Genomic DNA, 15,632 nt, shown 5'->3' with positions numbered 1-15,632 from the left:
ACTTTGAGCAGTATTTCTCAGCTTATTCTACTCATTAGCATTCAACTAAGAGGCTCCCAACCCCAACTCTATGAAATTAAGAACTATGGAATAAGATTCGTAAGGCAGAATTGATCTTTAAAGGAGTACATATCATTATAGCATCTAAGGTTTTATAACCCTCAGGAACCAGTTTTCACCTCCGTGGATGTAATAACTACCACATTGAAAGTGCATGCCTGGAAGGAAAAGCAATGGTAACATGCTTTGTGGGTATACCTTCAGTTTAATTACTGTACACTTTTTGAAAAATAATCTGGTGATACATGAATATTTTAGCCCAGAAATCCCATATTTTGAAAACTGTCTTATTGAAATACAAGTACCAAAAATTAATTTGTATGTAAAAGCTGCTTATTTCAGCATTACGTTTCATAGTAAAAAGCTTGAGTTTATAAATACGGGAATGATACAGCAAGTTGTATGAATGTCCTCGTATGGAATATTACACAGTGCTCAAAAGGAAGAGTCTATATCTACTGACCTGAATAGATGTCTAGAATGCATGGATAAAAGAAAAGCTATATGGACCTTGCAGAGGACATACCACTGTCACAAGGGTGGCCTTCCCATAGGGAGGCTTATCCATTGCACTCCGGGTGTGCCGGCCCTTGAGATTTCCCTCAATGTGGGAAACTCAACTTGCCTGCACAGTTTGCAGTGGTGGGAGACTGCGTTCACACTCTCCCCTAAAAAAAAAAAAAAGAAAAGAAAGAAAGAAAAAGAAAAAAAAAAGAAAAGAAAAGAGAGCAAAGCAAGTCAGAGTGCAATGAGAATGAAAATGATGCAGTGATGCTTGGTAGCTTACCAATTATGTTTTTATATACTTTTGATGTATTAAATTAGTTTCTAAAAGTATTTAGTACTCTCCTAACTTAATATTTAAAAACTGTAAAAAATGAGGTAAGTTAAAGGACATGGCTAAATTATAGAAATTGCAAAAGGAACAAGTGGATTTTATATTATTTATGTTACTAGAAAAATGGGTGTTTTGTCGCCTTGAGCGAACTGCATTTGAAAACCAACCAATGAACTTTGCAAACCAGTCTCTCTGTAGGTATTCTCAATTTTAAGTTGTCTGCCATAAAAAAGGCATAGCTTTTATAATAAGAGCAATATTATATAACATGAGTTTGCATATTACTTAGAGTCTACTGATCTTGGAATTATAAAATTACCCATGTGAATTTTAACTCAATCTGATATTTGTAGGAATTTATATACATGTATAACTGTCCTTTGGAAACACGTAGTAAACTGATTTAGGTAGAGCATAATAACTTCCTCTTTTATATATATGTGTGTGTGTGTATTATATATAAATACATTATTTGAATTGGTTATTATTGGCACATATACATTTTAATTATAAATATATTTTGCAGATTTATGATGGAAAAGATAAAACGACTCACCTATTAGGCGCATTTACTGGTGCATCTATGCGAGGACTGACACTTAGTAGTACTTCAAATCAGCTCTGGCTAGAATTTAATTCTGATTCTGAAGGGACAGATGAAGGCTTTCAACTTGTCTATACCAGTAAGTATTTTGGAAGAATAAAGTTATCAAATACTAATGCTGAATATGTGTTAAAGAGCTAAAGTACATGAGGCGAAGTGAAATCCAACATTTGATTATTGATTTGCAGTTTGTAACTTCCTTCTAAATATGTAATTTTATTTGACCCTTACAACAATTTCATAAATTATAACTATTCTAACTATTTTACATTTTACATTTGAAACAACTGAGGTTCAGAAGTTAAGTAATCTGTGACTTTGAGCTTGTTTATTTATTTTCAAATGGCATTGTCTCCTCATCAAATTTTTAAGAAATATACAATTAAACTTTTTAGTAGATAGAAATTCAATATTTCAGCTCCCACCCATAATTGTAAAACATACACAATACATGTGTAATAGCTGTAGTTGGACAGTCATTGCTGACAAATGATGGTTTTAGGTGATTTTACACTAAAGAGTAACTAAGCTCCGTTGTTGTTGTTTTTGAGCTGCTTTATTAAAAATAATTTCTTACAATCCTATGATATTCAAGTCTACTATTCTAACAGTTAACAGGTAGCAGTTTAAAGATTGAGAACCATGGGTAGGTAGGTGGGTTTCTTCAATTGTTATATGGATTTATTTTACCAATACTAAAATATAAGAAACAGATTAATAACATCCATGGATAATAAACTATATTCAAATAGCATAATTATTGAGTTCCTACTTTAAGACACTGTACTTAAAAAGTAAAGCACATGCAAAATTAAAGTGGTTATATGTGTTTAATAAATTTTCCATCTAACAGGTCAAATCAGTTCTTAGAAGTTCATATTGCTCATTTAATATAGCCAAATAAATTAAGTAGCAATATCCAGGAATCTTTAGTATTAGAACATTCTTAAAAAACATCTAATGTCCCGTACAAATTTTCTCAAGAAGCCAGATGAATGGAAGCTCTCAAAGAAACTGTAAAATTAAAAAGGTCACAGCATTTCAGGTATTCACATACTAAAGGGACTCTGAATCAAATTATCATTTCTGAAAATATTCTTTCTTAATGTTATGAGAAGTAGTAGACAAGAGAGTATAATGATTCATTATATTAAAATATCCTTGTATATAATATTGAGAGATTGTTCTTGCTACTGATCATTTCAAAGCTTTTCTACTTGTTTTTTTAATTGCTATATCACTAACATTAAGAAAACATAAATTAACTAAATGAATGTTGAATGCCTATTTTTAAATCCTGAGATCTGTTGTGTAATGTGATTTCTTATGGAGTCCTTCCACAGACAAATGAAAATCCAAGCAATTTGTGTTACAAATATTATTGTGATAGACTAAAGTAATGGTATTGAGGTTTATTGTTCAAATATAATTAATGTGATCTTTTCAGAAAGGCAAATATTTTAAAATCTTCTTTCCTCTTCTCCTTTCTCTATTTTCAAACAGGGCTGCTGACATTTTTCAAGTCTTGGCTCAGTGTTTACATAATAGTCTTTCTTTGTTCTGCATCATTTTGCATTTACCCATGTCTAAAATGTTAATGGGTTTCATAGAGGAAATCTAGATTTTCTTTTCTGATATTTAAACCTCTATGTAACTTGAGATTATTGATGCAGAGATACTGGACATTTTAAGACACACTTGGATTTTTCTTTAATTGAATTTATTAGCGTGACATACCTGGATTTTTAAATTGTATGGGGCACTCTGGTGTCTGGAATGAGGAAAATCATTGACTTTCTCGTCATTGGCATGAACTATTAGATATAAAAAAAAGAGAGAGAGAGAGAGAAACCTTGAAAAGCAAATATTTGAAGTCACCCTTCTTTTTAATGACTCTAGTTGGTTATTATAGAATGCATGTCTTTATGAAGATGGGAAGCTAAAGATTTTGAGAAAAGACTGAAAAGCAATTATTTTTTAAAAGCACAGATGTATATCTACAAGTATGAGTGTTTATATCTATAACTGGTATAACAGTTATCACACTGTATTGTGGTTATATTTTTCTCAAACATACTGTGCCTAGTTCTTTGAGTTTTTATTTTTTCCCCTTCATAATGTCTTTAGTTGGTTTTAGTTCAATTGCATCTTTTTACATGTTCTTAATGAGTTAACATGTGGTCTTAACACTGAGTTTATAAAATGTCTTTGTGATACAGAAGATTCTACTAGGCTGCGCATTTTAAATATTCATAGAATTCTTAGAAGCAATAATTAATTTGCTAACATGAAAGAATTTGCTAAGGTGCTCACATATAGGAAAGATGAAAAAGACCATATATTTGTGTTTGAATTCCTGTGTCCAGTCATTCCTGAGTACATCTCCACCATTGCCATTAGGAGAATTTGAGACAGGAGAGAGAACATTAGGATAGGGCAGATCAGGTAAGGATTCATGAATTAGGTAGCATTAAAGGTAGGGTTGGTAGGTCACAGAAAGAAATGGGAAGTACTCCAGGCAAAGAGAATAGAATGAAAAAAAGCACCGAGCGTGGAAAGAACATATTAAGTACGTTCAAGGCACATAATACAATTCAAATTAATGCTACTTACCTAGCTTCTTATAATTTTACTTTTAGCATAAAGAAGCCTTTTATGACCACCCTTGCCTAGTGACACACTATTTAATGATAGTCACTTTCTATCTTTCTATTATCCATTTTGTTGACTTAATAACACTTGCTGTCTGTGGTTATTTTCAGTTTTGGGTAGACAGAATCTCATTTGACTGAGATAAAATTGAAGAAATATTTCAGAACAGGCAATTAAGCTTCATTTTATTTCAATTGTCTTATTGGTCAATTTGTTATATAATTACAAATAGCAAAATGGACTAGTGAAAATACTGGCTGACAGGCTGTTTTTGGCTTCAAGTAATGAAAAACCTAAGCATGACTTAAACAACAAGGGTTTATTTATATTTTTAATACAAGAGAAAGGACAGCAAAGAAGGTACATAGGTTTTGATTCAACTGTTCAGTCTAGTCAATAAGGGCCCTGCCCCTCTGTTGCTGCCATGGCATCCTTAGTGTCCACTGTCTGTCCTCGTGCTGGTGGCAGCATGGTCACAGATGGATACATTCAAGGCAGGAAGAAAGAGGGAACAGGCAGTGCCAGCCACATGTGTTCCTTTTATTAGGAATGCACAGTCATCTGTCAGACATTCTCTTATTTCTGTTTGTCGACCACTGGGAACGTGGCTCTGCCTGAATTTCCCAGCAAGGCATGACAGAAAATTAAGTATTCGGCTGCCTAAATGGTTTACTATTAGAGCATTATGATACACTGCCTGATATGATTCTATTACTACTGGAACAAAATCAGGGTTTTGTTATTGACAGAAAAGGGAAGACAAGATATTGAAAGGCCAACTTGCAGTGTTTACTATTAGGTACAGCTGCAACAGACTTTTCAAAAAATGGTATGCTCAAAGATATTGTATTAATATATGCTTCCCTAATTAATGGTGTCATGGAAACCCAGAGAATCTTGGGTGTTTAGAAAAGAAAAGCACTTGGTTTACCCATTATTAATATTAGTTTTACTCTACTAAGAAGACAGTGGGCTTTTCTCACTTTCCTCCAACATTAAATAAATTATATACATACCAAGCATATAAATGCTCCATCACACTTGAGGGGAGAAAATGTCACATTCCTTTATGTTCTAAAGCAAATTAAATTTCTTCAGTCTCTGTCCTTTAGGATTGTCCAGAATAATCTTAGTTAGGCTTTTGTGGAGGTATTCTTTTTCTCCCTCATAAGTTTCTCAGTCGATCCTAGTTTGATTTAAACAGTTGAAGTGCGGACAGCTATGCTGATTGAATATAAAATCTCTGTTGCACTTGGTCAGACCTTGACTGCGTCAGGCAGGGCGTACCATTGTTCTTCATCCTTCCAGCCTCTCAGAAGTAATTACTTCCTTGAGTCCGATCACTCTTCCATTCTTCTCAAAATAATGGTAGCAATTACTCTTGCCCTTGAGAAATCTGAAACTCACCCCAAATAAAGATCTAAATGAAGCATATTTCCAGGTGCTTTATGTAACACAAATTAGTGGTTAATTTCCCTCTGACCAAAAAAGATGTAGCTATCTTTCCTAGGGGGTATAGGGGAGTAAAGTAAGAAAAAAATGCCGTTCCTTTTGCTAAAGTTGGAAGAACAGATCAGATATTAAGTTCTCAATAGAGTAACCTTGCTGAAACATCACTGTGCTCTGGGTAACTCTACATATAATTGGATTTGGAAAATCCTGATAAGGTACTCTGACCAGACTCCCTCAGCCTCTCAATGCGCATTTCAAGAATGCATTTCTAAACCTGGTCTCGTTTATTATATTTCTCTCTCTAAAGGCTAAGTTGTAAAAATGTCATTTTTATTTGGTGACTTATCTTCCCTTTTTATCCTCACATGGAACTTATTTATTGTTGAAATTATTTATTTATTTGGTCATAGGTTTAAATTTTGTCTTTCCCTGCTGAAATGCTTTATGGCCCAGGGATAAAGAAAACAGTAAACACGACAAAGCGTATACCTATATGGAGCCAGCTTTTTATTGGGACAAGACAGAAAATAAAGATATGAACAAAAGATAAGAGAACTGCATTTAGAATTAGTTTATATCAGGGCAATGGGATAGATACAGTACAGGAGATGGGGCTACTGTAGCTAGTTTGCTCAGGGATTCCATCTCAGATGAAGTATCACCTGAATTGATGCTCAGATTATAAAATGGGGCAACCACATTCAGACCTGAGGGTAAAAGGCTTTAGGCTGATAATGAGTCCAAAGGCCTGAGGGAGGCCTGAGACTGAGTTGTTTACCTGGAGCTAAACGAGAACAAAGTGGAAGCTGGGCAGGGGAGAGGTGGGCTAGAGCAAGGGGCTGGGATTTTATTTAAAAGGCACACAGAGACTTTTAACATTATCATATTAAATATAAGAGTTTAAAAATAATAGCTCACATGTATCTGCTACATACTAGATGTATAAACCTGTGAGTGAGGTACTGTTACACCCTGTGAGAAGAGGAGGAAAAACAAAGCCCAAGGTCACATAGCTAATAAGTGCTGATAGGAAAATGGAACAGAGTTCTGCTTCCAGAACCCACGCTCTTAATTACTATACTGTATTACCCCATCCTGTTGGAGATATTTTATATTTAAAATTCCATGAATGAATATGTATTATTGTTGTTGATGTTAATGTAATTCTTCCCAAAGACATTTTTGTCATTTTATGCTTGAGAATCTGAATGCTTTCCTTATCGGTAAATGGTCTATAATGTGATGACTTACTCCTAGTATCTGTTATGGTGTTTACCAAGTTTTTAAACTCTGTTTCTTCACTGCAGATCCTTAGTTCTTTATCTGTAGTTACTCCACTTTCCTTCAGTGGAAAGGAATTGGGTATTTTAAACTGTCCATTACAGAGCTAAATTGTTTCCTTTGGATGAATTATAGCATAGTCTTCTCTGAAGCTGATATGGCAAATGCCCATAATGTTTAGCCATTAGGCAGTACCTCTTGGTTCAGATGTCCCCTTGTTATCACTTCTGTACATTTACTAAAAAGCCTGACCGAGACATGTGTTACTGCAAAGGAAAAGTTCAGATATATTTGGACTCTCTTAGCCTTCCAGTTTTTTTTTTCTTGAAATGATTCAGTAAGCCACACAGAACATGGCCATTTTAAATATTGTATTCAAGTTAAAGGTGGACATTAGCTAATGTGTGATGCCTTTTCTTGTGTGCTAGCCTTATAGATAGGGAAGAAGGTGATTGCTGGGCGTTGGGGGATATACAGGGACTAAAAAGTAATGTAAAATAATAATAAAGATTAAGTTTAGAAAATAAACTCTTGATTATAATTACCAGTATCTTATTGGCAATGTTAACCATGAAAATTAATCAAATGACCTATTAACTCTAACTTTATTCTTAGTATATAATTTATTTAATGCAAATGCAAGTAAACAATAATTAAATTACAAGGGAGCAACAAAGTTACTCCATGTTCCTGTATAGCCTATAAACAAATACAGCCACTTAAAACAAATACTCTGGGCATTTCCTTTATTCTTTAAATATTGAATTAACCAAGTAATAAAGGAAGTATCAATTAATGATACATTATGTAGTATAAGGAATTCTAACTAAAATACTAAAGAAATATTTCTTGACTATTTACATAGACAATATTGGATATAATTTCTTCTTACTTGCATAACAGAAGAGTCATTATCATTATCACAGCCTTCACCTCCCAAAAGCTTTTGAATTTTAAACTTAAATTCTAAATTCCTACAGATTTACTCTTCACATAAAATTTAATTTCTGGCAGTTGAAAACATATATGAGTATCACAACCTTAAAATGTTTAGAAAAAAATTTCCACCTGGAATAACTATGTCTTTAAGGTGGAGAAAGATTTCTAAAAGAAAATATACAAGCAAAACTCTGTCCATAGTCAGTAGCATTCCTGCTCATCTAAGCACATCCTGAAGTGCAGAAGTTAAAAACCTGACACTGCATTTCCCATCGTCTTGCCAGTGAAGATCTCTGCTTAGAATCTGCCGTGTAAAGGCAGTCCTGTGAGACTGAAAAGCGGATCAGTGCAGGAGCCATTATTGTCCGCCTGCGCCCTCAGGCAGCCGCATGCAGCTGGAAGTGGATGTGCGTGGCACATGCTTCCCAGAACTGGACTTCCTGAAAGCCAGCAGCAGCCTTCTGACTCTCACTCCCTTCACATGTCTTATATTTCCCCTCTAATTTTTTTATATTGAATCTTAGCAACTCAGAATATTTAAGTAGCTTCTGTTTTCCTGACCAAGCCCCAGCCTTTAAATATTTTTTTAAGTTCTCTATAACAAACATACCATAAAAAATAAAAAGATAAGGCATTTTTGGAGGTATGCATGTATGCATGTGTGTATATACACAGATGGACAAACATACACTCTGTAGAAAAAAATCCTACAAGTGAGTGAGAAAAAAATTTCTGAAAGAAAATATGGGCAAAGGAAAATCTTACAGTAGAGGATACTTCTGCGGCCAATATGCAAAAGAAATAAATGCTTAATATAAATTAAATGAAGAGTAAACGCCAAGTAATATGCTATTGCACATTCACGAAGTTGGTAAAAATTAAAAAGCTGTACAATACCAAGTGCTGATGACAATTTGGATAGCTTGAAACTCTTTTAAGTTTGGAATATATATAGCCATCTAGAAGAGTAATTTGGCAATATCAAGGTAAATTATATATACACACATATATACATGTGCCAAATATGTATATATGTGTGTGCATATACACACATACATATATACACATGTGTGTATATATACACATATGTATATGTATGTGTGTGTATATATAGATACACACATTATATATACACACACATATATACACACACACACGTTCACATATATATTATGTATACATTATACTGTGTATATATTCACAGTATACATTATGTATACATTATATATACTGTGTATATATACACAGTATATATACACACATATTATGTATACATTATGTATGTATATTATACATACATATATTATATGTATGTATATTATACATATACACACATATACACACACATATATATACACACACACATATATACACACACGTACACACGTTCACATATATATATATATATGGCACCACTTATCATTTGGCCAAATACCAAGTGACTGACAGTTAAAAAGAAAATTTCAGGTAAAGCTGAATCTCACCATTCCTGAATGATGTACATACACAAACCACATTTTTGTCAGAACTTTATATGTAGGATTCAGAGTGTCAGCAGATATTTTAAAAAAAGAAAGAAAGAATGCTTTACCTTACCTCTTGTTTCTCCAGCCTAAAATGTATATAAATAATTTTTACAATCATTTTTTGTTTAAATTCTTAACTTCTATAAGCTCAGAATTATAAGGGTTGTATTCTGAAAACATTGTTCTGAAGTTTTGTAGTTTCAAAGTTTGATATGCATGATATAGTTTCATTAGTGAAAATAAATGTATATCAATATTTTATTCCTTGATTAGTAAAAAAAAGGAATTTGTTGTTATTCTTTAACAGTGTCTTTTTATACTCCCATTATATTCTTTATTATGTCTGAATCAAAGAGAGTCATTATAGCTATTGTGTACGTCATGGGTTATTTCCTACTTGTGAATTTTAAAGTAGCAAAGTTGACATTCTGCTTTATATACATCCTAATTCAAATATAAAGAATTCTAAAATAAGCATTTTTTTCTTTCAAGACTAATGGCCTAAATGAAATTTAATAACTAAATATTAAATATAATTCTTAAAAGGTTATTCTACTACATATTATAAATTAAATCCACCAAAGGATTCTAAAGAGATTATGATAAAATAATCTAATTCTCACTTTTTTCCTTCAAATGGGTAAAGGTAGTCAAAGGGTACAAACTTCTAGTTATAAAAAAAGTCAGTCCTAGGAATGTAATGTACAGCATGGTACTTATAGTTTGTACTGTATTGTAAATTTGCAAGTTGCCAAGAAAGTAAATCTTAAAACTTCTTATCACAAGAAAAGTAATTGTAACTATGTTTGGTGATGGATATTGACTGGACTTCCTGTGGTGACCATTTCACACTACTGTATATACAAATGTGGAATCATTATGTTGTATATCTGAAACTAGTATAGTATATGCTAATTTGAAAAAAATAACTTTTTATTAATGACTTCGGTTTAAAAAAGGGTTAGTATCTAACTAACATATTTTCTCAATTGCTTTGTTAAAAGTCCATTTCCCTTTTTACTTAACAATTTAAAATTTTTTACTTTTGGTACATAAAATAGTTTACCTTTATTATCTATTAAATACTCTAAAATTAACTTCAATGATAATAAAGTTATATTTATATTTTAACTGAATTTGTAAAAAAACCACATAATGACCCTATTTTAAATTACATAAAAAATGCTACTTATATTCAAAAAGTGAATTTTTATATATCACATTTTTTAAAAGATTTTTATTTATTTATTTTTAGAGAGAGGGGAAGGAGGGAGAGAGGGAGAGGAAACATCAATGTATGTTTGCCTCTTGTGCACCCCCTACTGGGAACCTGGCCCACAGCACAGGCATGTGCCTTGACTGGGAATTGAACCAGCAACCCTTTGGTTTAGAAGCCAGTGCTCAATCCACTGAGCCATACCAGCCAGGGAATTATATCACTTATATTTTTAAGCCATCTGCCTTATTGTAGTATTGGTACTCTTTTGCTGACCAGACATGATACACCCCCGTGTGAATACACAGTTGTTTATAAACAAATTTAACAGAAATTTTGTTGATGTAGGGATTCAACTGTTTATCCTTCTAGGTCAAGGCACAAATAAAATAGCAGATTAACAGATTTTGATTGACTCTTAAAGATAAACAGAACTTTGCATCCCGACATATTGCATGACCTATCGAAATACTTGCACAGGTGTAAAACGGAATATAGAAATACAGCCTTTGTAACAGTGAGTAGTTTGAAATGTTAGAAATGTTCATCAGCTGGAGAATAAATAAAGCAGTTTTGGAGTAGGCCTCCAGTGGAATACTACAGAATAAAATGTGTGTATGTTGTATATATAAATATCAGGGGGAAAGACAATGCTGGGCAACAAATGAAACCTCAGCAGAATTAAAATTTTAAAAATGAGTTCATAATTAATAAAATCTATTAATATTTATAAAACCTGTTGTATACTTTTTATAGACATACAGCTATGTGGTAAAATATGTAAAGTGTGTGTGATCTACTGTATTTTGCTGTTTATAATGTGCACTTTTGCACAAATTTTTGAGGAAAAATTAGAATGCGAATCATACATGGGTACTACCTAAAATACCTTGTATTTGTTTTGTGTTTTGTAATTATCTGTTGTATAAAATTCCTTGTACCATAATATGTTCAAAAATAAATGCTGAAGTTTCTTTATAATACAAAAAACAAGTATCCAAATATAAATAAATAAATAATTGAATTAAAAAATTAAAACAAAAAATTTCTTTCCTGAAAGTTTGGTTCAAAAACATGGGTGGACATTATACCTGGCAAAATATGGTAATTCAGAATATTTGCCAGCTCTTCATAGGGAAAGACCAGAAAAGGATTGAGGAGGGACACAAGTGGAACTTTAACTTATTTTGCGATATCTGTTCTATTAATAATAATGTCAATGTTAATATTAATCAATTACTGTGTTAATCTGAAAACAAATCTGAATTAAAATTAATATTACCTTGAAGCAACTATAACTCTAGAATGTGATAGGGTGAAATGGTGAGTTACATTATCCTTTCTACCCCTTTGTAGGTTTCAAATTATAACTTAAAACTCAATTAGAAATCCATAGTAAAATACAGTACATGGTGGCAGAAAGGCATTAGCTCTCAGTTTAAGTTATTCAGCATGTTAAAAGGATTCAGGTCATGGGGTTTTTCAGTTACTTTTGTGCTCCAGAAATTTTCATTTCATCAGACTATCAAATTTCACAAGGAATGGGGAATATTTATAGCATATGTGATGTTTCATACAATTCTTTATTTAATTGTAAGTTTCAAGTATTTGAGCTTTTCGATGAAAAGACTGGCAGCTGAATGTTTCCGTAAGATAAGACAGTTCTCAATATTTATGAATAAGCAACAATAATTCCACCAAATTGGACAAAGTATGTTGTACTTTGTAGTTTATATATTATTGTCCATGTGCATTTTTATCTACAATGGAAAGTATTATAAATTATCTTAATTTACAAAGAATATCTCCCATTTTACCTCATCACCAGCAATTGCCAACCACATTCACAGAACATTCAAATTAAGCAAGGATGCATTTGGCAATAAACCTTGAAAAGAAAGCTTGATTGTCATTTTTGTTTTGATTGGTGATATGCAGTAAAACTCAAAGTGGCTACATCTTGAATAAACTGAATATTGAGTCTGGTAGAAGGAATGCGATCTTGCAATTTTTCAACAGGGACACTTTAAAACTAGTATCAAGTATGCAGATGAATGCAAAGTAATGGGTCCTGAAATTTTAAAGTGACAAATTATGCTATTTCTACTTCTGTGTTTGAAAGACTGACTTGATTGATCATGTATCCTTCATGTGCTTTTATTTTTCATTGTGTCATGAATTTCAGTTTCTCATCATTAACATTATTTTAGTTTCTTTTCCAGTTGACTCCTAGAGATACTGTCCTCTAAGAATCCAAATTCGTTCATGAACATTATTTAATATCTATGCGCCAGGATTTGTGCTGGGTGGGCATCGTGGGAAAGAAAAAAAAATCATTCCCGTTTTACAGAAACCAACGAAAGAAGCAAATGAGTGTAAATTAATTAAAATGTGCAAAGTAATTCTATGGATTAACAAGGAGGGAATGTTTAAAACCCCCTATAAGAGTCAAGAGAAGGATCCTTTTTTCCCTCCAAGAGCTAATGTATCCCTCAACATATAGAAAATGTAGTATATTATAAACTCATTACTTCCAGTTTACAAATTTTTGTGATTTTTTGTATGTTTTGATATTCTAAAAAGCCAACAATGTAAATTACTGATTTGAGATCAGTGAACTAATTTATGCTTTTTTTGCTTTCTTAGTTCAAGTCGAGACTAATTTGGCCAAGGATCTGTGCCTATAAAAGAGATGCAGATCTCTTTTTATTATCATATAATTTAAGATACAGAGCTTTTCCTTGTCTCCAACACTATTTGTCTTAAAATGACAGATTTCCCTCACGCATGATACTATATTGAATATTCCTTGTCCATCCACTAGTCTCAGAAGTCATAACTGACATAATTTTGTACCTAATTATTTTTTTCATAAAACATTAAAGCTGGAACTCCATAGCTAGGAGGGCTAGGAGGCTCAGGTTTTGATTACTAATGTCATGTTTGGTTTACATTAATGAAGTATCCTTTTCTAGTTTTCTCAGAATCTTAACAGTTCATTGTGCTATGATTGTTAGGTTTTTAATGTCCATCTTTATTCATTTTATTCTGAATGTGCACACAAGGTCTTCTGGATCTAGAGAGATCAAATTACTATTAAGGTAATGTAATAATAGCAATAATGAGCCTGTCAGCAGCTTCTTTGACCCAGCTCTTAACCCCGTAGTAACAAGATGAAAATCAGATAGAAAAATCTACAGAGGTGGCCAGGGACAAGGGAAGAAGAACAGTAGGCTTGCTCTGCCTGCAGTATAACTATCTCCCTGGCCTCTCTGAAAGGAGAGGGAAAAATCTTTGCTCTGCTGAAATGGGGTAGAAAGGATCCTGGGTTTTTATACTAACCTTTAGAATTTAAATACATCTCTGCAAAGGCCAGATTAGCTTCCTGTGTCTCCAGTTGTAGTCTGGAAATGTCTGTAAATTCCACAGCCTCATTTTCCCTTGAAATGTAAACACAAACCTCCTTCAAAGTTAGGTAAATCTCTCTGGAATTCTCTGACTACTGTTGCAGTTGCAAAATAACTTATCAAGGGTGGCTCTAGCCCCACGGGCTCAAGTTTCCAGTAAAATTAATGCAAAAAAACCCCAACTCTGCAGAAACACAAAATTATTACACCCCACAGTGACAACATTTAGGAAGAACAGCGTGTTATATTTTTTCCCGTGAGAACTTTTCAGAGCGCCACATTTCTGAAGAAGGCAGAATATAACAATTCAGAATTCCTCAAGCTATTTATTGTGTTATATTATCTCTTTATAAACTATGTATTAAACATGAAATTATTTCACATTCTTCGAACATTATAGAAGTAAAGCGGTCTAAGTTTATGTTTGCAATGGACATATTCGTTACTTAGACAGTTAGGATTCACATACTTTGTCTGAATTTTAAGTTTTTGATGATATGATCCTGGTAGTTATAATGGTCAGAATCTATTATTAGCTGCTAATCACTTGAAGCAAGAAATAAGCTTTATACTATAATGAGCCATGATATAATCATATAGACCATGGGATTTCATTTGAAAAATTAAAAAAAAAAATTCTCTAGGACCGTTGTGTCCTATCAAATTTAAGTATGGCCAGAATACTACAACTAGGAAAGGGTACCACAACTGCATTAAAATAATAGGGAGAAATGATTTGTAGAATTTTAATTTTTTTCTGTTAAATTTCACCTATAATAAATTTATATTCTTCTCACAGGCTTTGAACTTTCACATTGTGAAGATCCTGGCATTCCACAATTTGGATACAAGATCAGTGACCAAGGCCACTTTGCTGGTAGCACCATCATTTATGGATGCAATCCAGGCTACACCCTCCATGGAAGTAGCCTTCTCAAGTGCATGACTGGGGAGAGAAGGGCATGGGACTACCCTCTGCCTTCCTGTATTGGTAGGATACAGTTTTGGATTTTCTTGAAGTTTCTTTAGAAGTGTTAGCAAAATACCCTGTACCTTTTCAAGTGATTCTATCTTTTTATACCCAAGTCATACCTGAAATCAAGAAATCAATGTGTTCTTACCACCTGAAGTCTAGTCTCCTTCCGTCACCATGTGTTTGACCCCCTTTACCCTCTTTGTACTTCCCTTGCATTCTTTTCTCCTGTGATAACCACCATTCTCTTGTTTGCATCTATGAGGTTTTTTTGTTTGTTTCTTTGTATGTTTATTTTGCTTACTCATGTGTTGCTTTTTGTTTCATATCCTACATAGAAGTGAAATTGTAAATTCTTGTCCTTTTTTTGTCTGACTTATTTCATGAGAGCCATCCACGTTGTCTTAGAGTATACAGATGCACGATGAAGTTGTAAACCTGAAATTTATATAAGGCCATTAGCCAATGTTATCCTGATAGAATTAATAAAATTTAAAAATTCTATTGCTAAGAAGTATACTATTTTTATAGCCTTAAAAAAATAAGTTAATGAACTTAAATTTATCAAAAGGAAGTTAAGGGAAAGTAAAGGGATCCTTTTTAATAATTATATTAGTGAATACTTACTTTTTAAGAACAATATGAAGTTATTTTATTTCTCCTGTCTTGATATAAAATTTAGCT

At 32.8% G+C, this 15,632-nt stretch overlaps 1 protein-coding gene and 1 non-coding gene across 4 annotated transcripts in view; both read left to right on the top strand.

The window, feature by feature from the left end:
• The window catches only part of CSMD3 (CUB and Sushi multiple domains 3), a 929,671-nt gene that overhangs the window by 640,503 nt on the left and 273,536 nt on the right, over positions 1-15,632 (top strand). For all 3 annotated transcript variants that reach the window (XM_054590414.1, XM_054590413.1, XM_054590412.1), the window contains 2 exons: positions 1,425-1,581; positions 14,775-14,966. In XM_054590414.1, the coding sequence (XP_054446389.1) occupies positions 1,425-1,581; positions 14,775-14,966 (349 nt within the window). The remainder of the gene's footprint in view (positions 1-1,424; positions 1,582-14,774; positions 14,967-15,632) is intronic.
• On the top strand, positions 563-729 carry LOC129084467 (U1 spliceosomal RNA). The gene has a single exon (XR_008530596.1). It is a non-coding gene; the product is annotated as a U1 spliceosomal RNA (small nuclear RNA).

This window comes from Pteronotus mesoamericanus, unplaced genomic scaffold (assembly GCF_021234165.1).
Source record: "Pteronotus mesoamericanus isolate MK-2021 breed Mesoamerican mustached bat unplaced genomic scaffold, CSHL_Meso_final scaffold_174, whole genome shotgun sequence".
NCBI classification, from domain to species: Eukaryota; Metazoa; Chordata; class Mammalia; order Chiroptera; family Mormoopidae; genus Pteronotus; species Pteronotus mesoamericanus.
Note: the sequence above shows the minus strand (reverse complement) of the source record. Positions and strands in the feature narration are given on the sequence as shown.